The 24823-nt window shown below is 58.2% G+C and overlaps 2 protein-coding genes across 2 annotated transcripts in view; one reads left to right on the top strand and one right to left on the bottom strand.

Moving 5' to 3' along the window:
* TBCD (tubulin folding cofactor D) overlaps nt 1-21119 on the top strand; it is a 102566-nt gene extending 81447 nt beyond the window's left edge. The window contains exons 23-39 of the mRNA XM_079798159.1: nt 2833-2864; nt 3492-3554; nt 4596-4672; nt 6132-6213; nt 7693-7811; nt 8130-8218; nt 8897-9037; nt 10890-10973; nt 11603-11770; nt 11843-11981; nt 13723-13844; nt 15586-15663; nt 17872-17961; nt 18264-18351; nt 19237-19346; nt 20295-20379; nt 20872-21119. Of these exons, the coding sequence (XP_079654285.1) occupies nt 2833-2864; nt 3492-3554; nt 4596-4672; nt 6132-6213; nt 7693-7811; nt 8130-8218; nt 8897-9037; nt 10890-10973; nt 11603-11770; nt 11843-11981; nt 13723-13844; nt 15586-15663; nt 17872-17961; nt 18264-18351; nt 19237-19346; nt 20295-20379; nt 20872-20886 (1582 nt within the window). The 3' untranslated portion in view covers nt 20887-21119. The remainder of the gene's footprint in view (nt 1-2832; nt 2865-3491; nt 3555-4595; nt 4673-6131; nt 6214-7692; nt 7812-8129; nt 8219-8896; nt 9038-10889; nt 10974-11602; nt 11771-11842; nt 11982-13722; nt 13845-15585; nt 15664-17871; nt 17962-18263; nt 18352-19236; nt 19347-20294; nt 20380-20871) is intronic.
* Nucleotides 21120-21150: 31 nt separating this feature from the next.
* Nucleotides 21151-24823, bottom strand: part of B3GNTL1 (UDP-GlcNAc:betaGal beta-1,3-N-acetylglucosaminyltransferase like 1) — a 29166-nt gene continuing 25493 nt past the window's right edge. Inside the window, exons 9-12 of the mRNA XM_079798162.1 lie at nt 24719-24787; nt 24320-24394; nt 22945-23055; nt 21151-22009 (exon numbers count right to left, since the gene is read on the bottom strand). Of these exons, the coding sequence (XP_079654288.1) occupies nt 22975-23055; nt 24320-24394; nt 24719-24787 (225 nt within the window). The 3' untranslated portion in view covers nt 21151-22009; nt 22945-22974. The remainder of the gene's footprint in view (nt 22010-22944; nt 23056-24319; nt 24395-24718; nt 24788-24823) is intronic.

Below are 24823 nucleotides of genomic sequence, written 5' to 3'. Positions count from 1 at the left end.
GCGGCGGAGAGCTGCTCCGCATCCTCATTGGCTGGGCCTCCTTGACCGGAGCCAGCCCCGTGGGGTGTGCGTGCGGCTCCCGGGGACCAGGCGCCTTCACGTCTCCTGTCTTCTGAGAAGAGACTGTTAGGTTTTTTGCTTGTTAAAATAATCTCACGATCTGCCTCCTTCTTACTGAGCTGTCAGCATCCCCACATGTTCTGGATGAGCTCTTTGTAGACATAGAAGATTTCCCAGCATTTTCTCCCTGTCTGTGGTTTGCCTATTTATTTTTCTTAGTCGCTTTAATTTTATTGATTTTTATTTTATTTTATTGATTTTTTACAGAGAGGAAGGGAGAGGGATAGAGAGTTGGAAACATCGATGAGAGAGAAACATCGATCAGCTGCCTCCTGCACGCCCCCACCTGGGGATGTGCCCGCAACCAAGGTACATGCCCTTGACCGGAATCGAACCTGGGACCCTTCAGTCCGCAGGCCAACGCTCTATCCACTAAGCCAAACCGGTTAGGGCTTTTTTTTTTAACAGAGAGAGAGAGGAAGGGAGAGAGAGAGAGATTCATCGATGTGAGAGTGAAACATCAATTGGCTGCCTCCTGCACGCCTACCAGGGATTGAGCCCACAACCCTGGCATGTGCCCTGAGCGGAGTCGAACCAGCAACCTTTCAGTGCATGGAACGATGCCCAGCTGAGCCACACCAGCCAGGGCATTCTTAGTGGCTTTTTTTGTTGTTGTCGTTAACCTTCACCCAAGGGTATTTTCTCCATTGATTTTCAGAAAGAGTGAAGGGAGGGGGAGGGAAGAAGAGGAGAGAGAGAGAGAGGCAGAGAGGCAGAGGGAGGGAGGGAGGGAGGGAGGGAGGAAGGGAGGGAGGGATGAATATGAGAGACACGTCGATTGATTGCCTCCCACACGTGCCCCGAGAAGGGCCAGGGATTGAACCTGTGACCCTTTGGTGCAGGGCTGTGCACGTCAGCCTCTCTGTTCTTGGCGTCTCTTCCCACCTCCAGCTTTCCTGAGAGCCTGGGCCTGTGCAGGGCTCAGACCGGGCCCCTCCCCATGCGGGTGTCGACACCAGGAATGTCCAAACCTGTAGAGAATTTTTATGAGTTTATTGGAGCCAAACTGATGACAGTTTCTAGGAAGCAAAATCTCACCAGATTGAGAAAATGCTGTGGAGAAAGGTAGTTTTGCAGCTTCTCGGGTACATTGGAATCAAAGGGGGAGATGGAAACAGGGTCACACGACATCCACTGGTAAATGAGGGGACGGGAGTGAGCCGAGCGGGGAAATCTCTCGAGTTGGATAAGAGTAAAACGGCGAGACGTTCTCTCACATCAGCGGCAGGTACCGGGTAGCTGATGACCTTACGGCACAGAGATAGCAGCGAGGGGTTCTGCAGTCTCGTGCTCTGGGCGGGCCCCGCGGGCTCTGAAACAGGAGATTCCTCTGACGTCCCAGAGGTTGTTATCGCAGACGCAAAGGCCGTAGGCTCACTTGAGGTGAAGCTGACCTTTGTCCGGGAGCTGCAGGCAGGATGTCACCCCCCCCCATGACCGCTGTCTGTGTGGTAAGGATTGTCCCTGAGCTTCAGGTGAAGGACGGGGACCCTTTCTGCTCACACTGGAGCCCCCCCCCCCTTGGAGTTGGCGCTGCACTCGCTGAGCTGGGGGTTCCCAGCTGCGCCCGGCGTCCCTCTTCCCGGACCTCCGTTTTCCAGCCTCTGAAAGGGTTTCATCTGCTCCATCCACGTCTCTAACATTTAAGGCGGAGGCAGATCTGGGTCCTGTTACTCTGTCTGGGCCAGAAGCCAAAGTCTGGTGAAATGATGTTCTGTCTCCGCGAGGGTTTCTTCCGTTCGTGTCCCCCGTTTCCTGCTGTCAGCCGTAGACATCGGCTCCATGTGACTGAGAGCCGGCAGGGCTCTCCTCCCGGGTTTTGTTCGCACGGAAGGCAGGTGGATGCTTCCTGGGCTGGGTGACGGCACCTTCCTGGCGTCTGAGGTTCCTGTTGTTGCTTGTTTGTTTGTTCATCCTCACCCGAGGGTGTTTTTAGAGAGAGTGGACGGGAGGGGGAGAGACAGAGAGAGAAACATCGATGTGAGAGAGATACATGGATTGGTTGCCTCCCACATGCACCCCTGACCAGGGACCGGGGATCCAGTCTGCAACGAAGGTACATGCCCTTGACCGGAATCAAACCCGGGACCCTTAGTCCGAGAGCCGATGCTCTAGCCACTGAACCAAACTGGCCAGGCATTAAATTCCTCTGGTTTTTACAAAGTGAGAGTTGAACAGTGCTTGGGATTTGTTCTGTGTGATTGTTGATGTAATTGATGCCAGGAAGGACTAGAGTGTCCAGTGAAAACGACCAGTGAGAGGAACCCCGTTAGGATGGGGGACACTGCGAGACGTGCCAGGACCTCTTCCCATTTCTTCCTGTGAAAAGGCAGCGTCTTACAAGCAGAGGGATGTTCGGTGATGCCAACTGTCCACGGCCACTGGGAGACGTTCAGTTAGAAAACAAGAACATCGCTCTTCAGTGTAGGCCTTGCCCAACGATACAAGGACGGGAGTTACAGGGAACCTACTCGATGCAGAGGCTTTACATAAAAACCAATTGAAATGAGGTGTGTGCGCATCGAGCAGTTGCTGGCACATAAAAACCTCTAAGTGCTCTCGCCCCCGAGTAGCTCCTCCTGGCCCTAGCAGATGCTGCGAGGTAACATCTGCATAATGCTTGGAGCCTGACTGGTCCCTGTTACTTGGTGAGGATGTTTTATGTTGTTTTATATAATAAGACACTTTCACTCTTTTTGTATTAATTTCCAGGGGTCTCGGAGGAGAGCTCATGCGACAAGCAGGTAGGCTGAGCAAGGGAGGCTGCAGATTGTGGGTTGCACCCTCTCATCCCCGCGTGGGGTGGGGTGGGGAGAGTCCGAAGGGCGTTTGCCTCTCTCAATACCGTGGCGTGAGCGTGCCCTTCCCCAGGACTCTGGGCCTGGCCCGCTGCCGGGGTTCACTTGACTCCACCGTGTGTCCAGTTATTCCAGACAACAGATCAAGGTGCGGGGAACAGGGTTCCCCAATGGCAGCGGCCAGGATGGCGTGGGAGAGGGGCATGGTATGGCTTTCAGGAAGGGATGGTGGTGAGGGACCGAGTGTTGCTATCTTAGCCTTTTCAGCAACATTTAAGTTAACTGTAGAGCAAGGAATAATTTTTCAGACTATATTTAAACTGTGCAAGGAACTCAAATGATGCCGACATGCCTAGATTTTCTGATGCATTTTTAACTAAACTTAGAAAACCCAGACTCATCCGCTTGTCTGGTGGGCTTGAGTAGGTGCCTGGTCAGTTCTGGCCGTGCCCTGCGCTCAGGTCCTGGAGGGTCCCTCACCCAGGAGCGGGCGGGCGGGCAGGCGGGCGGGTGGGGCTCACAGTCCTGATGGGACAGACGTGCCCTCCATGCGTTTACCCTTTCTCCTCCTAGTGTGCGTTTTAATAGAAAACCTGTCCCTTTCCAAGATGCCCTTCAAGGGTGACGCCGTCATCGGTAAGTGCTTTTCGTCCAGAACTGCTCCACGTGAAAGGTAAAGGTGAGCCTGTGAGGATGGGGGTCGTTTCCTGATGGTGGAGCTCCTGGCTTTGAAACTGCTGCCAGAGCCAGTTGTAAATGATGGGCATCAGCCACACACCCTCAAAAACAGGCTTCCCTTCTCCTCCGAGACACGCTCCTTCCTCAGAGCCCGGGCGTGGCGCAGGCCTCGCAGGACCAGGGGAGGTGGCAGCAGAGCCAAGGCCTCCGGGGCAGGATGTGGGAGAACCTGCTCTCGGGGGGCGGGGGGCGGGGGGCAGCGGCCAGGCCCCTGTGCAGGTCCAGTGCCCTTGGCAGCCCGTCCTGCCCAGCAAGCAGGGACTTCTCTGGTTGTGTGAACAGGCAGCCGCGGAGAGGCAGCGAGGAGGGCTGCCCCGTGCTGCCTGGGCTCTGCATTCGTTGCCAGATGGTGGATCTAATTGAGTGGAATCCTTGGGTTTTTATTTGGGGGAGCGGGCGGGGGGGCGGGAGTGGGGTTGGTTGAGGGAGAGGTACGGGAAAGGACCACCTGAAGTTTGTAGGTGTAATAAAGAACAAACATTTCCAGGTTTGGCTCAGTGGATAGAGTGTCAGCCCTCAGACTGAAGGGTCCTGGGTCTGATTTCTGCCAAAGGGCACGTACTCCGCCCCCCTGGTTGGGGTGCGTGCAGGAGGCAACCAATGGATGAGTCTCTCTCACATCGATGTCTCTCTCTGTCTCTCCCCCTCCCTTCTACTCTCTCTAAAAATGGTTGGAAAAATATCCTCGGGTGATGATCAACAAAACAAAATAAAATGTTCCCATGGTAAGAGTTTTAGCATTTCAGCAGCAAAGGAGACTTTTCCCTTGTAAACCGAGGGCCTTCAGATCGTACAACCTGGAGAAGGTTCACCTTAGATTTTCTCCACACTCACCTGTGTGCACCTGCTTGGGTTTACGGGTGGAAGACTGTGTGGTCGACTTGAGTTTCATCTGACTGTTCCTAACGCGGGGAATGGTCTTCTCTGTTTCTGTGACAGATGGTTGGCAGTGGCTGATAAGTGACACCTTGCGAAACCTCCACCATGTGTCCAGTCATTCCAGGCAACAGATCAAGGTGCGGGGAGCAGGGTTTCCCAGTGGCTGCGCTGTATTGAGAACGACATGACTTTTTTAGTGTTTGTTTCAAAAGACTGCATTATGGGTCCCTTTTATACACTAATGGGGTAACTGAAGCCACAATTTTGTTTGGACTTCTGGATGGTATTGTCTATGTAACATGTAATCAGGAAAACGAATTCAGCTCTTGGTGACCAAAACACGCAACTTCTAAATTCCTGCTTCTGGTTTGATGCTGTTCACCTGAGCGCTTTCCCGCACGTCGATAGTGACTGGCGTTGCAGGATTTGAGGGGTGGAAGCTGCGTGTGTGGTGCTTATGTGCAGATGACGAGCTGCAGCCACAGTCGCCACCGCGTTGGCATTTCTGAAGGAGTGTGTGTCCCGGTGGTTGGGGGCCACGGCTGTCCCCTCGGGGCCCGGTGGGCGTGGGGTACAGAGCTGTTCTTTCCCCGCACAGCGACCATCACCAGGGCACTGGGAGGGACTTGCTTCGTGTTGAGGATGAGGAAATGAGAGTGTACTTCTCTCCTGTGTATCTCAGCATTTCTGCTGGGTTATAGAAGGCTTCTTCAGCGTCCTTTTTAAAAGGAACTGTCCTTCTGTAGAATTTAAGCACCGTTTTACTAGTTGAATTTGAGCGCCTCAGGATCAGTGCTGCAAACTTTCCTTTTAAAACATCCATAACTGATTCATAAAGCACTGACCCCGGTGCAGTCTGCTGTCCTGACTGGTACCACTGACACCGTTCTGAGCTCCCTCCCCGCGCTCACGGCCCCTCCTGCCCGGCCTCAGCAGCTCTTTCCTGGGCTGCTCTGTGGCCTTGCGCCCGATCTGGAGAGTGGAGAGGACATAGGAATCTAGTGTTTGCTCTTTGCAGGTCCCTCTGTAACCAGGTGTTCAAGGAGCGGACCTGCGAGTCCCTGTCACCTCCGTGTTCTCCCTCCTCCCTCCCTCCCTCCCCTTTGCCCCTCCCTCCCTCCCCCTTGCCCCTCCCTCCCTCCTCCCTCCCTCTCTCCTTCCCTCCCGCCCTGTGTGGCTCTGCCTGGGGATCAGTGCTGCTGAGGGGCCCCTTCCTGTTCCCAGGGCCCCTGGACCCCCAAGTTCTCTCTGAACAAGGCCCTACACAGCCTGCTCAGAGTCCTGGCCCACGTCACACCCGGGTGTATGGCACACACCTCTTCCTTCATTACCTCTGCTGGGAAAGAAAAGTGCCCATTCTGTTATTAACTGTTCGTATGGTAAGACATGGAGTTTGCATTGTTTGGAAGAAATAATCAAGTTTTCTATTCAGTTTATTATTTGCAAAAAACGTTAAAGTTTTAACTACCTGACAGATGACGACACGCAGTCGAGCTGGAAGGAAGATGTAGTTTATTCCGTGTCTGACTGCAGAGCCGCCCGGCCGCTCCCCTGGGTCCTGGGAGGCTGAGGCGCTCGTGTCCTGCTTGGTTTTAGGAAGCAGCTGTCTCGGCCCTGGCTGCTCTCTGCAGCGAGTACTACACGGAGGAGCCCGGGAAGGCAGACTCCGCTGGGCAGGGTGAGTGGCTGCCGTGCTGACCCTCGGGCCCTCCGGGGCGTGGTGGGAGGCTCGACGTGAGCTCTTCCCGCTTTGAGCTCTGGAGGCTCCAGTTCTGTGTAGGGAGCCGCTTCCCTGTCTTCTGCGTAGACCTGCCTTCCCCCTTCATTTGGTTCTTCACCGTCTCCATTGTCACTATCGCTGCCAACTTGTTCGGATGCTTCTTCCTGGGTCTGTGGCTCTGAGCGTCCGCTTGCACTGTCTCCCACGTCCTGCTGGTTCCATGCTTTCTCCTGGGCCTTCATTCAGATGCACGATGACTTCATTGGCTTTCTGTTTTATGGTAAACTGTGTTTTTAGAGTTTCCATAGGCACTGCCGCAGCCTTTTCCCAGCGCATGTCCTTCCTCTTCGTGGGGACAGTGAGCGTGCTGCTGCCTCGCCACTCAGCCTGGCTCCGGCGTGTTTCCCACAGCCCTCCCTGCTGCAGCGCCCCGACACCTCGCCAAGGCCGTCCCTAGGATACGATCACATGCCATGTTGCCTGTGGCATCCCCCGCTGTTCTGTGGGGCACAGTGCAGCCCCTCACGGGCATGGGAAACGCTGTTTGAGGTTGTTGAACGTGTACATAAGTCAGACTTTCCAAATTAATAGTTTTTTACTAGGTCCCTTTTCTACGGGCAGTTTAACTTAAAGAGACAATAATGTTGTTTTGTATTTAGTCTATTTTTAAAATTGGGATAAGATCAAGTTTTGCTTTTTGCCTAAGAAAAATGTACCATATCACACCGTTCTGAATAGAGAAAGAAGTAATATTCAGAAATGAGCCTTGGAAACGCATGTGGATTGAAAGGGGGAAGGGAGGTGGTTTCTTCATGACACCGGTGTCTCCTGTAAGTCCCACCACACGTGTCACTGCAGTGCATGAACAAGTGGAACTTTATTTTTTAAATACATTTTTATTGACTTCAGAGAGGAAGGGAGAGGGAGAGAAAGATCGAAACATCCATGATGAGAGAGAATCATCCATTGGCTGCCTCCTGCACACCCCTCCTGGGGATCGAGCCCGCAACCCGGGCATGTGCCCTGACTGGGAATCAACCCGCCACCTGCTGGTGTATGGGACGATGCTCCAGCCAACGGAGCCGCCGGCCAGGGCGTTTGCCCTCATTTGAGGAAGACGTTGTCTCCACAGTGAGCATTTGTGTTCTTAGTGAGTAAACAAGGAGAATTACGATTATGTGGACCATTCTCAACACCCTCTTGGATTTACTTTGCTGAGAAATCATTTGTTGAAATTGCTCATGAAAACCTTAAAACCACCCAGTGAAGTTTCTGTAAATCTCTCCGACGGACTCCCCTTTGAAAACACGCCTGCTTCTGGGGCCTGAGTCGTTCCTCCTCCTCTCTCTGGACGCCGTTCGGCTCCTGCTTCTGAAACGCCGTGAGGAGCAGGGAGGAAACCTGGGCGCAGTGGGTCACCCTGTGGCTTCTTTCCAGAGGGGCTGGTCGAGAAGTACCTCGCCGAACTGCAGAGCCCGGAGGAGATGACGCGCTGCGGCTTCGCCATGGCCTTGGGCGCCCTCCCAGGCTTCCTGCTGAGAGGCAGGCTCCAGCAGGTGAGGCTGAGCTGAGCGTGGAAGGGGGTCCGTGCGAGACGGTGGCGTGTGTGAGACCATACATATGCGGGGTGTGGGGTGGCACATGTCCCACCCCCAGACAGACTTGGAACTCGCACCCTGACCGTGGGGCGGATCCACACACAACACCCGACTTGGAGCTGAGCTGCTGCCTGATCACGGGACCGAGCTGGCAGGGTCCCGGCCGGGACGGGCAGGCACTCGCGCTCACGCTGGCGGGCAGCAGCTCCAGGGCTGAGCCTCCACTTGCGGGAAAGTACGTTGATCTCGTGGTGGTGACGGGTCACTGCCTTTCAGGTTCTGGCGGGGTTGAGAGCCATCACCCTTTCCTCGGAGGACGTGAGCTTCGCGGAGTCCCGGCGGGATGCCGTGAAGGCCATCGCCAGGTGAGTCCCCATCCTCCCCAAGTCTCCGCGCTCTCAGGAGCCAGCGACTTGTCTGAGGGGATGGTCACAGCTGGTCCTTTGGAAGCCCCTTCTCGGTGACGAGTCTGCTCAGAGGCAGATGCTATGGTTTATTTTCTAGTTTCTTCTCTTGTGGAAGGATTGGAAAGAGCAGTTCCCACTTGGGCTCCTCGCAGTTCTGTCCTCATTCTAGGGAACGTTAAGCCCGTGGTGTGCTCACTCCATCACCTCAGGAAACGGGACCACTTTAAAGATGGGCATCCCCAAGGACGAGGGCAGGACAGTGCGCGTGGTGTCTGGTCCTTAGTCACAAACGCGTACTCGTCGGGCGCGCTGTCCTCTCTCCTCCCCGCCCCAGCACGTCGGAGGACACGCTGGGCGGAGCCACATGCTGTCCAGGCCCTGATGGCACGCTGTCCCCTTCCTGCCCAGATAGAGGGCAGGAGGGCCCAGGCACAACTCGCCTTCTAAGCTGTAGACACTAGAGAGCGTGATTCGGAGCAGAGGTGGTAGCGTGAAGGGATGCTGGGCCGGAGCCTCCCTCGGAGGTGCCAGTCTGCTCTGAGCGTGTCCTGTGAGGAGAAGCCCGTCAGGCTGGAGGGACATGAGAGATGGGAAGGGTCGGCGGGACTCATGGACATGAACTGTTTTTAATTCCAGGATTTGCCAAACTGTCGGTGTGAGAGCAGAAGGGACCCCGGATGAGGTCGTGTGCAAAGGGAACGTGTCCCAGATTTACTGCACGCTGCTGGACTGTCTGCGCGACTACACCACCGACAGCCGCGGGGACGTGGGCGCGTGGTGAGGCGGCCTGCGCACCCCGGAGGGCGGTGGGCTGTCGCTGGTCTTCCAGCTGCTGCTGTGGTTGCCCTCACACACAGTGAAGTGGGGAGGAAGGCTCCCCTCCAGGGTCTCCCAGGGTCCCGTTGGTGCCCAGAGGCCAGGCATGCTGGGCGTGTGGGTGACAGGATGACCTCGGGCAGTTGTGTCAGAGAGGAGGTCCGAGTTCTCCAGCGCTTGGTCCGTTTTCAGAGATTCTCATTCTTTGTAGAAAGTCTCTCATTGTCTCCACCTTTTTCTCTTGAGCGTGTTCCTCGTTATTTTAAGGACTCTGCCCCTTACACCAACACCTGGCACCCGGGGGCCCGTTTCTGTTGTCGCTCTCATCCCTTTAGCACTTGGCCTTTCTTTTTTAAATATATTTTTATTGATTTCAGAGAGGAAGGGGGAGGGAGAGAGAAAGAGAAACGTATATGATGAGAGAGAACCACTGATTGGCTGCCTCCTGCATGCCCCCCACTGGGGGGTGAGCCTGCAACCCGAGCATGTGTCCTGACCAGGAATCGAACTTGCAACTTGCAGGTTCATAGGTCGATGCTCAGCCATTGAGCTACGCCGGCTGGGCGGTCTTCTTTTGTTTTTTAACATTCCTTTTAATTTTTAACTAAATCCAGAAATTGTGAGTTCAAAACGGTAGAGGCTTTGGGTTGTGTAATTTCCTTTGAACAGGTGGTAGGTTTCCTTACGTGAGGCCCACGTGGTGGGTTCAGGTCACCGAGGGCCCTCAGCGGCAGCTGGGCCGTCCCTTACTCCTGCCTACACCCCAGGGCGTGGCCTGTGTCTGCAGCCCTGGCCCTCCTCCTCACACGTCCCCCAACTGCTGACTTCAGGACGTTGGACCCTCACCTATGCTTGACCAGTTAGGAGCTGGTTGGGGCCCTGAGGGTGTGTGCAGGTTTGGGTCCCCGTGTCCCTCCCCCAGCCTTTCCCTGTGAGTGCTGCGCCCACAGAGATGGGGGTCCTCCCTGCTCCCACGCTCTGCCTGCTCCCTGGCGCCTCCAGAGATCATGTGTCCTGAGTAGCAGTTCGCCGGTGGCTGCGCCCTGGCGTCTGAGCCACCCGTTCCTGTCAGCCTCTGCGTCCGCCTTGCACCTCTGAGCACGCGGTGCCTGCCCTCAGCACCTCACTCTCCTGAGGCCTCCCCTGGGCTGAGGCCCACGTCCGGGCCCCCCTCTTCACCCTGAGCAGCACAGGCTGCCTCCCCGACGGGCCCCACTCACTGCGTGGTGGGAGGGTGGGTGCCAGGCCTGGGGGGCTGTTGTATCCAGGATCCCTTGGCCCAGCTATGTCCGACCTGGGTCAGTGCACGTTGTCCCAAGTTTAAAATGTGCTTTCACTCGGGAGTTGGGCCAGTCATGGTGTGAGGTCAGCGTGGCAGGTGGTACCAGTTTTGTTTCCTTTCCTGGGAGCTGCTGTGGACGGTGTGCTCAGAGTGGACAGCGCCGTCCTGGCCTGGAGGCCCCTGGGCAGCAGGAAGGAGCTGCTCTGTGCGTCCTCCCAGGGAAGGCCAGGCCCTCGGAGGTTCTGCGGGGAGGAGGCTGCAGAGTGGGTGTGCTCTGCCTTTAAAGGTTCTTGGGACGCCAGTGCTGTTTGCGGCGAGCACCCGTGCCCGCTAGCTGGGACCCGCTGTCTGCGGGCACGTCCTGGTCGGCCCGCCGTGGAGGAAGCGTTCTCAGAGGAGGGCTGCTCGCAGACGCTTCCCGCTGAGCGTGAGGGCCTCAGAGGCCCCTTCCCGCTCGTGGCTGACGGTCACCCCAGGCTAGGGAGCGGCCTCCTCACCCCTCCTCCTCCGCGTCCCTCCTCGTCCCTGCAGGGTCCGAGAGGCCGCCATGACCAGTCTGATGGACCTGACACTTCTCCTGGGGAGGGACCAGCCAGAGCTGATCGAGGCTCCCACGTGAGTATTGGCGTGCACCCACCTGTGCCTGGAGAGGGTCTGTCCTGACCCCGTCTCCTGACCCTGGGGCTCAGACCCAGGTCTCCCCCTCTATCGGGGCTCAGGCCGGCAGGGGGACAGCCATTCCTGGGCGAGGCCAGGGCAGGGGCCACTCCTCAGGCTTTGGGCCCTGGCACCTAAGTGCCTGCTCCGGCTAGGGGCCTGGCTGTCCCCTCTACTGTCAGTTCCCGGGACACGGGCTGCCCCTGGGCGCCTCACTTGCGGAGTCTCCATGCCGCTCAGCTGGGCGGCTGCGGCTGTGGCAATCCCGTTTCCCGAGCCTCCACCTGCCCTCGCCCCGCGCTTCCCTTCCTCCTCCTGCCCTTTTCCTCCGTGCCCCCCTATCGTCCCTGTCTTTCCTGCCCCCTTCCTGTGCCCCATCACCACCTGCTGCCCACCTGGGGCCCTGTGTGTCCTCACTGCCTTCTACCCAAGACCTGGCCTTCAGGCTTCTGGGGTCAGATCCGCTGTGGTGGGGGCCCCGCCGTGGGGGCAGGGAGCAGGCCCGTGCTGACCTGCAGCCGTGTGGCGTGTGCTCCGCGGGCGCCCGCGGGTCGGAGCTGCGCTACCGCTGGGCTCTTGGTTTGCAGCTGCCAGCGGGTCATGTGCTGCCTGGCCCAGCAGGCCAGCGAGAAGATAGACCACTTCCGTGCGCACGCTGCCCACGTGTTCATGACGCTGCTGCACTCGGCCGGCCCAGCTGGTCCCACCGTCCCCCACGTGCCCCACCGGGCCGAACTGGAACAGCTCTTCCCCAGGTATGGAGGGTCCGGGTGCCCGAGCGCGGTGGGCGGCAGGGCGGGGCCCTCCAGCTTGTGGCTCTCTTGCAGGTCCGAGGCCGCCTCTGTCAACTGGACCGCGCCATCCCAGGCCTTCCCTCGCATCACCCAGCTGCTGGGGCTGCCTGCCTACCGCTACCACGTGCTGCTGGGGCTGGCCGTGTCCGTGGGTGGCCTCACCGAGTCCACGGTGAGCACGCGTCTGGCCCGGCCTCTTTCCCAGCCGAGCGGCTTCGGGTGGGCGTCTGTCCTGGAGCTGGGGCAGCACGTCTCCGTGGGAGCTGGGGCTGGGACGGGCGCTGCCGGGCTGCCCCTCCCTCCTGCGGCGGCGGCGGCTGCCCTGGGGGAACAGCTCCTTTCCCGGCCTCAGGCTCCCAGGGCAGGGTCCCCAGGGAGACGTGCTGAGGGGGAACCCTCACGTCTGATGAGGGGGCTCAGGAGCCGGGACATCGCGGTGAATTCCTGTTCCCGACCCGCAGTTCAGCCGCCATCAGTGCTCTGTGGTCCTGTCCCACTGCCGACTGACCCCGGTGCTCTAGGCTCCTTTCCTTCGGTGCGAGGTGTGTCCGGGGAGGTCTGTTTGCGGTTTCTGCTGGCTTGGTGCTCACACACTCCCTGACCCTCAAAAGGTGTCGGCTTAGCCTGGTGGGCGTGGCTCGGTGGTCAGTCTGTGAACCAGAAGGTCACAGTTCAGTTCCAGGTCAGGGCACAGGCCCGGGTTGTGGGCTTGATTCCCAGTGTGAGGCGCACAGGAGGCAGCCAGTCAGTGATTCTCTCGGCATTGATGTTTCTCTCTCCCTCCTTCTCCCTTCCTCTCTGAAATCAATAAACAAATATACACAACGTTAGGAAAGGGGTCGGTTTGACCTGCAGAGCCCCTCCCGCCCCAGTGCTTGTGGTCCACGTGCCTGTCCGCGCTTCCTCTGGCGGGCGCTGCTGTCCCTGTGGCTGTGGCACCTGTGGTTCGGTCCCACTGCGATGGGTCCGGTGGGAATGCATTGTTTTGTGCATCGTTGGGTCCAGGGTTCTTGGCACTTTGGGGACAGTCTCAGCCCGTCCCCTCCCCCTGCCGGCTCCTGCTCTCGCGCTTGCTCCACGTCTGTCCTCGGCTCTGCACGGTCCTCGCCAGGTTCCGCCCCCTCGCAGCTTTCCGTCGTCTGCGCTTGTCTCCCCCGTGAGGTTCTGGTTTCACTGATGACATTTTTTATTACCAGTCGTTCACTCTGTTCTGAAATCGGTTTGTTTCTCATGCTTGTTCATCGTAGGCTCATCTTATAATTGTGTTTTTGTCCTAAAAGTGGTGCCCACAGGGTGGGGCAGGTCCAGGTCTGTTCTCTGCTTCTGCTGACTCCTTCCTGGGACTCAGCCTCTCCGTTTGGTGACCTGAGGGAAGCTGCCTGCAGACACCGCTGTGGGCGGCCCCCAGGCCGCGGGCACGCTGCAGCGCTGGTCAGCTGCCATCTCCAACGTCAGCCTCTTAGCTTCCTTGTCAGCTGGTGGCTGCTGGCGTCCAGTCTCAGGGACCCCTGGCTGCCTGCTGCTCCGTCTCATCGCCTCGGCGTGGCTCCCTCCTCTGTAGGGGTCACGCCCTTCCTCTAGTCTGCAGGCCCCGCTCTGGCCTCCTGCCCTGTTTCCCGGGGAGCCCCTGACCACCCCACTGTGGATGGCTTAGGGGTGATGTGGCCATTGAGTGATAGTGTGTGAGGGTTCGTGCGGTGCTGCCGCCTGGAGGGAGTGTTTCCGTGTCAGGCATTTGCTGTGGTCCGGCTCACGCTGGTCTGGCTGGGCGTCGGCAAGCGCCCTACCCTCTGGGACTCGGCCTCCTCTGCCACCGAGCACTCTGCGTGCTGCTGGGACCGGCCCAGGGCAGGTGGTGGCAAGGGGGGTGGCCTCACGACAGGACGAGGACGAGGACGGTCCCTGTGTTGCAGGTCAGGCACTCCACCCAGAGTCTGTTCGTGCACATGAAGGGCATTCAGAACGACCCGCAGGCCCTGGAGAGCTTCAGTGGGACCCTCCTGCAGGTCTTTGAGGACAACCTGCTGAATGACAGGTACGCGGTGGGGCAGGCACAGGCCTGGGCATCTCCACCACCCTGCCCCTCGGGGCCCCTTGCAGCCTGCACTCTGGGCCCGTGGGATTCGGGGTTTGCACAGGTCGGAAGTAAAGGTGACGGCGCAGCGTGCCCTTGTGCTCCCCCCGGTAGTGGCCCCGGGCAGGTGCCAGCACGGCTCCGCCCGCAGCCGTGGCCCCTGAGCAGCGGCGCAGGCGCTCAGTGAGCTGAGCTGGGACGTCTCGGTGAGAAAAGGGTCTTTGTTCTAAGCGTTTCGCTCTAGGGTTTTGCTCACTGCTTTCCCACGAAGGCAGAGGGTGGACTCTGTGGGCCCTGAACCCAGCCCTCCAAGAGGGTTGTGGCCGGACTCAGTGGCCACAGGTCCCCTCGCCGGGCCCGCAGGAGCCGGCAGCTCTCCTGCTGGGGGAAGCGCAGACACAGCTCCGGGAGAGCCCAGCGTGGTCTCTCCTCTTTGTGTGAACAGCCCGGTGTGAGCACGTCTGATGAGACGCACGTGAAACCTGCCATTTTGAGTCCTGTTGGCCTTCACAAAGCCATCACCATAGTCAAGACACAATCCCACACCCCGAGAGCTTCCCCAACCCTTCCTCCTCCCCTATGCCCGGCCCCAAGGCTCCAACCCAGTGTAGGTGGCACTTTCCAGAATTTTCCGTGGACTCGTGCGGCGCTGTCCTGTTGCGTGGTGGCACCGGGCTTCTCTGCTCACTGGGCGGCGCGGGGGCTGTTTCCAGTGGAGGCCGTCCCGGCTGGAGCTGCAGTGAGCGCCCCAACATGTCTTCTGTGGGTGCCTCCCCTTTTCTCCTGGCAAAGCCAGGGCTGGGCTGGCTGGGTCACGTGGTTGGCCAGGATTAAATTGTAAAAACACTGTCGACTGTTGTCCTCAGTGATCGTGCCATTTACATTCCTGCTGATGCCATCTGTGCGTTCCCAGCGTCCCCATTGGCACCCCGTGTGCGGCCCCCTGCAGTCTGTCCGCACCGCTGCTGCCGCCGTGGCCGTCCTGGTGGGGATGTGGGGCGTGTAGCCACGTCCTGGTCGGAAGTAAAGGTGTCTGCTCAGATATTCCCCTGTTTCGGCTTCTCCGGCTGCTGGGCTTGGGGTTCCCCCGGGCCTGGCCTTGCGTCTCGGAGTGTGACTTGCAGGCTTGTCTCCGGTCGCAGCGTCTTTCCCTCTCAGCAGGAGTCGCACATCTTGATGAACTCCGTTTGCCCACCTGTTCTTTCATGGGCTGTGTTTTTCATGTCACACCTGGGAAGTTTCCTCTGTTTAACTCAAGGTTTTCTCTCGTGGTTTCTTGTGGAAGTTTTAGAGTTTTAGGCTCTGACCTGTGTGATGCTGGGCGGAGCCCTGCACGCGTTGGCTCTGGGTGGGTGTCACTGCGCAGCTGTGGTGCCTTCCTCGGAAACTGGGTCTGTGGGCTTGTACGGACCTTTCTGTTCTGATCGGTTTGTGTGCGTCTTTACAACTTGAGCTTCCCCATAACTTTCTAAGTGGAGCTGTGTTAGCCCTGCCCTTCCTTCCCAGGGGGTGGGAGTCCCTTGGTCCTTTGCCTTTCTTACCCAGTTCAGAAGGGGTTCCCATTGTCGACACCCCTGCAGGGTTCTGACTGGGTGGTGGCGCTGTTGGGTTGGCGGTGTCTGGGTCGAGTGTCCGCTCTCCACACGCCCTCCCTTCCTCGCTCGGTTGGCACCTGAGCCTCACGCACGTCCTTTCCCCACAGGGTGTCCGTGCCGCTGCTCAAGATGCTGGACCAGATGCTGGCCAACGGCTGCTTCGACGTCTTCACCGCAGAGGAGGAGTGAGTGTTCGTTTCTTCCCGCGTCGGCTGCTTTACCGCTTAAGCCTCGTGATTCATCTTTTAAAGAAACAGCGATCAGGCCAGAGATGAGAATTTTAGGGATAGTTTCCCAGTGTGTTCAGGTCGGTTTCTACGTGCCCTGTAAATGCCCCCGTGAGGCTGGCTGGGCAGCTGAGGGGGCAGCAGTGACGGGCCCGTGGCTGTCGCAGGGGACGGAGCGGAGGCCAGCTGGGTGGAGGCACCGGGTGTGGCCTCTCCGGCCTCTGTTGGTTCCTCTCAGGTTTGTTTGGGACTTTTCCCTCTTCTCTGTTGTCTTCATGGTCACCCTGTCAGTCTAATTTTCAGTATTTCTCTCTCTTCCTGGACAATTCCAAGGACTTGGAATACGATAGGTCCATTGACATTTTTAGTTGTTGTTACCCATAGTTTTACTACTTTTTTGTCCCTCATTGCTCCCGAAATCCCTATCTGGGGTCTTGTTCTTTCTGCCTAATGAACATTCTTTAGAATTTCTTCTAGTGAGATCTGCTGGTAAATGCTTTCTCATTTTCATTTGCAAGGGTTTTTCACAGAACTCTAGGCAGGTGTTTTATTCCAGGACTTAAAAAATGTCTCCTTGCCCTGGTGGTGTGGCTCAATGGTTAGAGTGTCAGCCTTCACACCGAAGGTTCATTTCCTAGTCAAGGGCACATACCTGGATTGCAGTTCAACCCCTGGCCCTGGTCAGGGTGGTCAGGGTGTGTGTAGGAGGCAACCAACCAATCGGTGTCTCTCTCTCTCCCCCCACCCACCTTTTTCCTCCCACTCTTTCTCTCTTTTTTTTTTTTTTTAAATATATTTTATTGATTTTTTACAGAGAGGAAGAGAGAGGGATAGAGAGCTAGAAACATCGATCAGCTGCCTCCTGCACACCCCCCACTGGGGATGCGCCCGCAACCAAGGCACATGCCCCTGACCGGAATCGAACCTGGGACCCTTGAGTCCGCAGGCCGACGCTCTATCCACTGAGCCAAACCGGTTTCGGCGCCACTCTTTCTCTCTTAAAAAAAAAAGTCAATGGGAAAAAAATATATTCAGGTGGGGATTAGCGTGTGCATGTTTTGCCTTTATCCTGACACCTCCTGTAACTCTCAGCGTCACCTCTCCGTCTCCAGGGGTGGGGGAGCCTTTTTCCTGCCGAGGGCCATGTGGATATAACATCATTGTGGGCCATGCAGAATTACCCACTTAAACACGAGCCTGCTGTATTTGGGCAAACATTTCATTAACTCACCCCCTGTGCCTCGGCAGGGCCAGACCAAAGGATTTCTTGCCGGATGTTCCCCACCCCTGCTCTGGACGACTGGGCCTTGGAAGCAGTCTGGGTGTCTCCTGCCCCTTGTGAGGTTTCCTCCTTGGCTTCCCTGTAGTTACTCTTCTAATGGTCTGGTTGTCAGCTTTTAGACAGGCGTGTCTTAATGGGGATTTGTTAAACTCAGCTGCGTGGTTCCATTGATTTTCATTTGTCCTAGGAAGGTCTTAGCTGTCCCATCTCTTGGGGTTTTGTCCTCGGGGCACTAGGGCTTCCCCCACACCCCTCATTCTCGGGGATCCCACCGTGCCTGCTGTGCCCCTGCACCGGCAGCCGTTCCTGCCTTTGCGCCATCGCTCGGGTCTGTCCACCTGCTGGTGTCTGAGATGGGTCGTCCCTGCCTCGTTTATTTGTGCGGGACCTGTTTTTGGGTTATGTAGTTTTCAGGTGTCTCCTTTCATCGGGTTGTTTCCAAATTGGAGGGTCCCTTACTCTTCCCTGCAGTTCCTGCCAGGCCTGCCCTCTCCCCGTCCGCTTCCTTCTGTGTGGCTCTGGGCTGCAGTCCTCATGGGGATTTCCATGCTGTTTCGAGTTTTCCCATGTGTCTCATTACTTGTTGTCTGGATGTTGCATCTGAAATGTCATGTGAAAGGAGCCTGAGGCCTGAGAAGACGAGCCTGCAGGCAGGACTCCGCTCCCCTTGCAGGCGTGAGAGGGCAGCAGCCAGTGGGAAGGGTCTCTGGACTGTCAGGTCCCCAGTGGCTGGGCCGCCGCACTCGCTGCTGCCTGATGGGCACTGGTAGTCTCGGTGCCGCGCCAGGGGCACCGGAGCCAGTTAAGGTGACCCGGCCATCACTGCCGCACGCACGGCAGGACAGCTCCCGGCAGCTCACCCCGTGCCTGTGCTGTCCTTGCAGCCACCCCTTCTGTGTGAAGCTGCTAGAGCTTTGTAAGGCGGAAACCAGCAAGTCCAAGGACGTCCAGAAACTGCGGTCTAGCATCGCCGTGTGAGTCCACGCAGGCTGACGTGGGCGGGCTCGGGGAGGGATGTGGGAAACCCTGAGGCCGTGTGGAGTCCTGATAACGAGAGGGAAGCTGTTGCCATGTCCCCAGCCCTGACCACCCGTGACCTTGGCCTGAGGGGAGGCGAAGTGTCCCGACCCTGGAGATTAGGCAGATCTGGACAGTGGTCCGGATGCTGCGATCTGCAGTGATGGTGGTGACTAAACTGGGGCGCCACCCTGAGGCCTGGGGCCAGCACGGCTCTGGCATCCGTGCCACCCGAGGCTGCTCACTGCGTTGCCGGCAGGTTCTGTGGGATGGCGCAGTTCCCCGGCGGCGTGCGGAGGAAGGTCCTGCTGCAGCTGCTGCTCCTGCTCTGCCACCCGTACCCCGTGGTGAGTGTGTGTGACCAGCAGCCCACCCTCGGTTTCCCAGGGACGTGCTGCTGCGTGTTCTGCTCGCTGGTGCCGGTGTCCCTGGTGCCGGTGTCCCTGGTGCCGGTGTCGTGGGTGCTGGGGCGAGCGGCCACAGAGCGGGCCCTGGTCCAGGTGGGACGCTGCCTTACTCTGCCTCCTGAGACGCAGCAGGGAGGGTGTGGGGGGGGGTGTCCTCCACTGCGTGGACCCTCGGGTCTTGGGAGCAGCAGCTGCCGTGTGACTTTCACAGTCCTTCTTGGGAGAGGGGAGGGTTCTGCCCTTGAGGGGTAGCAGGTGACGCACAATGAGGCCCTACTCCCACATCTAGCCCGGACTGTCCCCCCAGGAGGCCCTGGGCAGGGGGTCCTGGAAGCCCTGCACACCCGAGTGATGCCTTCACCCAGAACTGCCCACGGCAGGGTCAGGCTTCCTAGAAATTGCTGCCTTTGGCTGAAAGATTGCTCTTCAGAGAACCCACACGTGACCTTTTCCTAAGGGTGAAAGGAGCCCGTACCTCCCAGCAGCACCCATTAGAAAGGCAGGTCTCGGGCCACCCGACCTGCTGGCTTACACCCTGGGGATTGGAGTCCCGGGACTGGAGCCCCGGCTCTGTGAAATGTCACCATAGGGGATCCTAGGACAAACAGGCGAGACGTGCCCCTGAGGAGGGCAGGTCTTTCTGAGGCATGTCGACAAGAACACGGCGGCCTGACAGGAGGGACCGCAGGGGGCCAGGGCCTCGTGCCCTCGTGGGAACGCGTGCGGTCACGGCAGGTCTCCCAAGTTAGGATCTGAGGTCAGCACGTCCTTCAGGCTTCAGTCGGACTCCGGGGTCCCCCTCCCACTAATGCTCTGCCCAACCAGATCCGCAAGACGACAGCGAGCCAGGTGTACGAGATGCTGCTCACCTACAGCGGCGTGGTGGGCGCGGACGTCCTGGACGAGGTCATGGCTGTGCTCAGCGACACCGCCTGGTGAGTGCTCAGTCCTCCCTTTCTCAGGACGCGGTCGTGCCCACCTCCCTTCCTGTCCCACAGTCTCCCACCAAAGCCCCGAAGGGAACGGGGACGGGAAAGCGAGGCTCCCAGCCCTCGGCGGCCTTGGCTCTGGGTTTAGGCGGCGGCGGCTGCAACAGGCTGCTCCCTGCTCGTCCAGGGCTCTGCAGCTCAGGCTCTCCCCTCGCACCCGAGGGCTGAGCCAGCCACACGCGGAGCAGCAGGGCGCCTCCCGGCCGCTCGGGCGACGTTTTCAAAGTGCAGTTATTTTTCTCACACGTGCAAATTTTTAAAAAATCCTTATTGTTGAAAGTATTACTATATATGTGCCCCCCCCCCCAACCAAGTGCAATGTTTTTGTAAGTAAAATGGGCTGTTTTTGCTTCTCGGTGGGCGTGATGGACACTGGTGCACCCAGGTGTGCTGCACGGGGACTGGGCTCCTGCCCAAGCTGCAGTGCGGTGCAGTGTGGGAGGCTCGTCCGACGGGAGGATGTGCTGCGTGTCCGTGTGGCGTGGCTGCAGCGGGGGCTGCTGTGCGCAGACTTGCCTCAGTGTTGGGCAGAGGGGGAAGGTTCTTCCCGATAATTTAATCCCTATCTGTTAAAAAAATAAATAATAATCCCCAGCCAGGCCAGCATGGCTCAGTGGTTGAGCGTCGACCTATAAACCAGGAGGTCACGGTTCGATTCCCGGTCAGGGGCACATGTCCGGGTTGCAGGCTCGGTCCCCAGTGGGGAGTGTGCAGGAGAAGCCGATCCATGATTCTCTCTCGTCACTGATGTTTCTATCACGTCTCCCTCTCCCTTCCCCTCTCTAAAAATCAATAAAAGCGTATTTTAAAAAATAAAAATAAGCTTTGTGGCAGGTTTGACTAAAGCGAGTGGGCCTTTCTTGCAGCTGAAGCCAACCTGTTCTCTCCCTACAGGGACTTGGAGCTCCTGCTCGTAAGAGGCCATCGGAACCGCCTGTGTGACCTCCTCGGGGTGCCCAGACCTCAGCTGGTCCCTAAGGTAACTGCACGTCCCCCTCGAGGGGGCAGCGCCAGGGACACCTGGGGCCCTTTCCAGGCCAGGCCTCCCAACAGCTCCGACGAGCTACTGTCCTGAGCTCCAGCCTAGACACCTGGGTCCTCCTGGCTTTCAGGACCCCTGGGGGGGCAGCACCCACATGGCAGTCCCCCCAGGGAGCCTGGTGCAGGTGCAGGGCAGGTGCTGATCTGCCAGCCCCCAGGGGACACTAGGGCAGAGGTGGCAGGAGGAGCGTTGTGACGCTCCTGTCTCCTCGTGTCCAGGCCATGCAGTCTCAGCTTCCCAAGTAAATGTGCTTTTTCGTTTTTATTAGGAAAATTTTGCACTCAGATGGGTGTGGTCAGGGAGAACATGCGTCAGCTCCTGGGACGTCTCGGGGAAAGGCCCAAACGCAGTTTCCTATGGGAAGCAGGGCCCAGAGGGGGCGGGCGATGGTGCTGGCCGCCCTGACTGACCCTGTCGTGTGCTCTGCAGCCTGCTGTCCGCTGAGGCCAGTTCTGGGAGCTGAGTAGCGCTTGTGCCGTCTGCTGGGAGGAGCAGCCAGATGCCGCTCAGGATAGGAAACCTGGTGCAGAACCCCGGCCGTCGCTGGAATGTGTGTGGAGGAGTTCGTCACCACGGAGGCGTTCTTTAACACGGGCGTCTGCGCTCTAGTGACCCCGTGTCTGTGCTTTAGTCTGTTTAAACGCGAGTCCACGTCTTATAAAATCACATGCTGAGCAGTCTGCGTCTGTGTCTGATGCTGTTGTGAGCGAGGGTGAATGGGGGGACAGCCCAATGGGGGGCGTAAACTGGAGGCCAGAGAGAGTCCTAGGCTCCCTTCTGCTCTGCCTGCCCACCTGAGTCTAGGTGAGGGGTTTGGAGGGAAGCCCCAGGCTCTCACAACCTACCCTGTAGCCAGAAGCAGGCAAGAGCAAATGATCACACGAGTGCACCCGAGGGCTGGGAAGGAAGAGGGGCTGGGACCCTCTACAGGAGGGGGAATGACCAGGAAGGTGCGGCCAGAGCACCCGTCTCAGGCTCCACCTGGTGCTGGGGTGGAGGGAGGAGCGCTCCCCTGGCCACCCACAGCTCGAACACGGAGCTCCAGACTAGGGGCAGACGAGCAAAACCCACTACCCCGCTGAGAGAAAGCTGGCTGGCCCCCACAGAGACAATTAAAAACGTAAGCTCACATTTCAGAAATTTTTAGAATCAGACCCCAAAAGATACGAAATATAAAATGAGTTTACCGAGAAGAGCTTCAAGACAAAATGCTCAATGGATTAAACAACCACATGGACACGGCTGAGGAGAGCGAGGACGGGAGGACCTGCAGAAACTGTCGGGAAGAACAGCCGGGGAGCATGTCGGCAAAGTCGGGAGAAGGGACCTGTGTGTCCCAGGACCTGGGATGCGGACCGTGCAGGCGCCACACTTGTTGGGAGGCAGCCGTCCTCGACGCAGAAGCCCAGCGGTCCACACAGGACGGGTTCACCCCTGGGCGCAAAGCGCGAGCTGCTGTGCACACGGCGGTGCCCTGCTGCCCGAATCCCGGCAGCCGTTAAGTCGAGAGGCTGGATACGCTCGCCCTCGTGCTGAGGACACGACTCCGCGTGGCAGAACTGAGCGCCTAAAGGATTCAAGAAAGAGAACAAAGTCAAGCCATAGGTAGGACGGGCTCTCCAGCCTGTGGCTGGTTTTTCAGTCTCGGCACTGTTGACATCGGGGGCTGAATGGTTCTTTGTTGTGGGGACAGTCCTGTGCGCTGCAGGGAGTTTAGCAAACCCCTTTCCAGGTGTGACGACAAACTGTCTCCTTGTGGATGGACGTCAGCAGCAGGAAAAGATTGAGTGGAAGGTCTCAGACGCAAGGAGGAACGCGGGACCAGGAGGCGCCACATTTAGGGAAAAGCTCTTTGGGATTTGTTCTCCTGGCCTGGGTGGGGCTACTGGGAGGGGTGGGGTCCTAGGACTGGGAGGCTGAATGCAGACAATGCCAGACCAGCCATACAACCTCAGCTCCTGCCCAGTGCCTGCAGCAGCCAGTCCATTCCCGGAGTGGGCAGCAGCTGCCAGCTTCCCTAATTTTTGCCCCATTTCCAACTGAGACCAACCAGAGGAAACCAGATATGCTCCCCTCCCCGCCACAGCCCCTGGCAGGCCCCTGAGCTCCTTGCCCTCTGCTGCCTGATGCCCTGCCACCGAGCGCTGAGTACAGCCGTTCTCGTCGGGCGGTCTGTTTACTTCCACCCGTCTCCTGAGGTCAAGCGCAGTAGCTGCACCCCAGGGTGCTCACCTTGACGGATGAGCTCACGTCCACCCAGACCGGCACCAGATGGCAGTGCCCACACACAGGCACTCCTCATGGCAACCGTTCTCAGAAGACATGGTGTGTGGGCACAGGTCAGGTGCCTGGTGAGGGTGTGGCTCCTACCCAGTCAGACCACCCCCCCACCCCCTGCCCCGCAGCCAGGTGAAGGTCTCCCACCGGGTCTGCCACTCCCATCTGCGGGTTCCCACATGGCCACATGGCTGTTCTTCCCGACTGCCCCCGATCCCTTGTCACCTGCAGGGCTCCATGGCTGCTGTGGGCCTGTCAGCTGAAGTGAAGGAAGTCCCGGCCCTCCTGCAGGTGCAGCGACCTCAGGTTGTCCTCAAATGCACCCCCAGTAAGGTCCTGTGGGAGGGAACAGTAGGTCAGGCCCAGCGTGGGAGTCGGCCTGGCTGTGCCCACCTGGGCCGTCATGCTCCTCCTCCTGCTGTTACTACTGGGCGCGGCTACACGTATTTGAATGAAAACCACTCTGATTCTCTCATCATTGATGTTTCTAGCTCTCCCTCTCTGAAATCAGTAAAAATACATTTTAAAAACAAATGAAAACCACTCTACTTGGAAAACATCTGCAATTTCCAAATTCTGTCCTTCACTTGCTATCCATGCTCAAACCCCCTCTTCTGTTCCCGCGCTGCTCCTGAGATGTTACAGGAAAACTGGGCTCTGCCTGGCGTGTGGCCCAGGGGTCATGGGCAAGGCTGACAGCCCTGGGCAATGCAGAGGGGCCAATGGGAAGGAAGGCCTGCTTCTGACTGGGAGGGGCCTCCTGAACGAGACTTCCATTGACATAGCCCGTTAAGAGCATGAAAAGGCCAGCCCGGCCAGCATGGCTCAGTGCTTGAGTATTGACCTATGAACCAGGAGGTCAAGGTTCGATTCCCCATCAGGGCACATGCCCAGGTTGTGGGGTGTGCAGGAGGCAGCCAATCAATGGTTCTCTCATCATTGATGTTTCTCTCTCCCTCTCCCTTCCTCTTTGAAATCAATTAAAAAATATATATTTTTTAAAAAGTGAAAAGGCCAGACAAGCCAACAAAGGGTGATAACCCAGCAGGTAAGGATGGCGTCTACGGCTGTCAGGAGGCACACAGTCCCACAGGTAAACGGGAGACGCTGCTTAGAAATGTCACAGGAGAGGGACTCCATATGCCCAGTGGATAGACCAGACATGCATCTTAAAACCAGCAAGAGCACCGCCGATCAGGAGGCGGCCGATCAATGATTCTCTTTCATCACTGATGTTTCTATCTCTCCCTTCCTCTCTGCAATCAATAAAAATATACTTTTTTTAAAAAATGAAAAGTTTCTAAGGACAGAAGAACAGTGGACCTCATGCAAGTGAATTCTAGAGAATGTACGGTGTCCTGCGGAGCTAGCTCTGGGCGGCCTCTGGCCTGGCCACTTTGTGGGCACCGTCTAGTGACGTGGATGACATGGCACCCCCACGGCCCGCTCTTCCCACTCCCAGCACTAAGCCTGCAGGGACGGTAGACGGGCATCAAGGGTGTCCTCCCAGCATAGCCTGGGAACCAGCTCCTAAAAGGCTGAGCTGCCTGGTGGTCTAGGGCGTGTCCCAGCCCCATGTGCCCCGCAGCCCAGCACTCACCAGCTTCACGCAGATGACGAAGGGCGGGCGGGCGGCTCGGAAGTGCAGGATGGGCACCCGGGGCTTGGGTCTTTCCTGAGAGACAAGAGGGCGTGGGCGTTGCTCATTCTGCCACCTGAGCCCCATACCACTCCCAACTGCACAGCGCAGGCTAGACCCGGGACCCACCCACCCCTGCCCCAGCCACCTCAGAATCGCCGCAGAACCCATCCAGGTGGGCAGTGGGAGACCTGGACCTGTGAGCAGGGCTCTCCAGTGGAAAGATGGGGTGGGCTGTGTCTGCAGCCACCTGGGCCCAGGTGGCCTGTCCAGGATGGTGTCCTAGAGGTGGGCCAGGCGTGGTGTGGCTACCCATGCAGGACCCAGCCCCCAGCCCAGGGGCGCCAGGGGCCTCCACACCTGAGAGTCCTCGTAGCAGTAGAAGCCCTTCTTGATCTTGTTCTCGTCTACATCGCAGAAGGCAACCACCTGGGGAGGACATAGGACGCCAGCCTTGGACAGTGC

Source organism: Cnephaeus nilssonii, assembly GCF_951640355.1.
Source record: "Cnephaeus nilssonii genome assembly, chromosome: 19".
Classification (NCBI taxonomy): domain Eukaryota; kingdom Metazoa; phylum Chordata; class Mammalia; order Chiroptera; family Vespertilionidae; genus Cnephaeus; species Cnephaeus nilssonii.
Note: the sequence above shows the minus strand (reverse complement) of the source record. Positions and strands in the feature narration are given on the sequence as shown.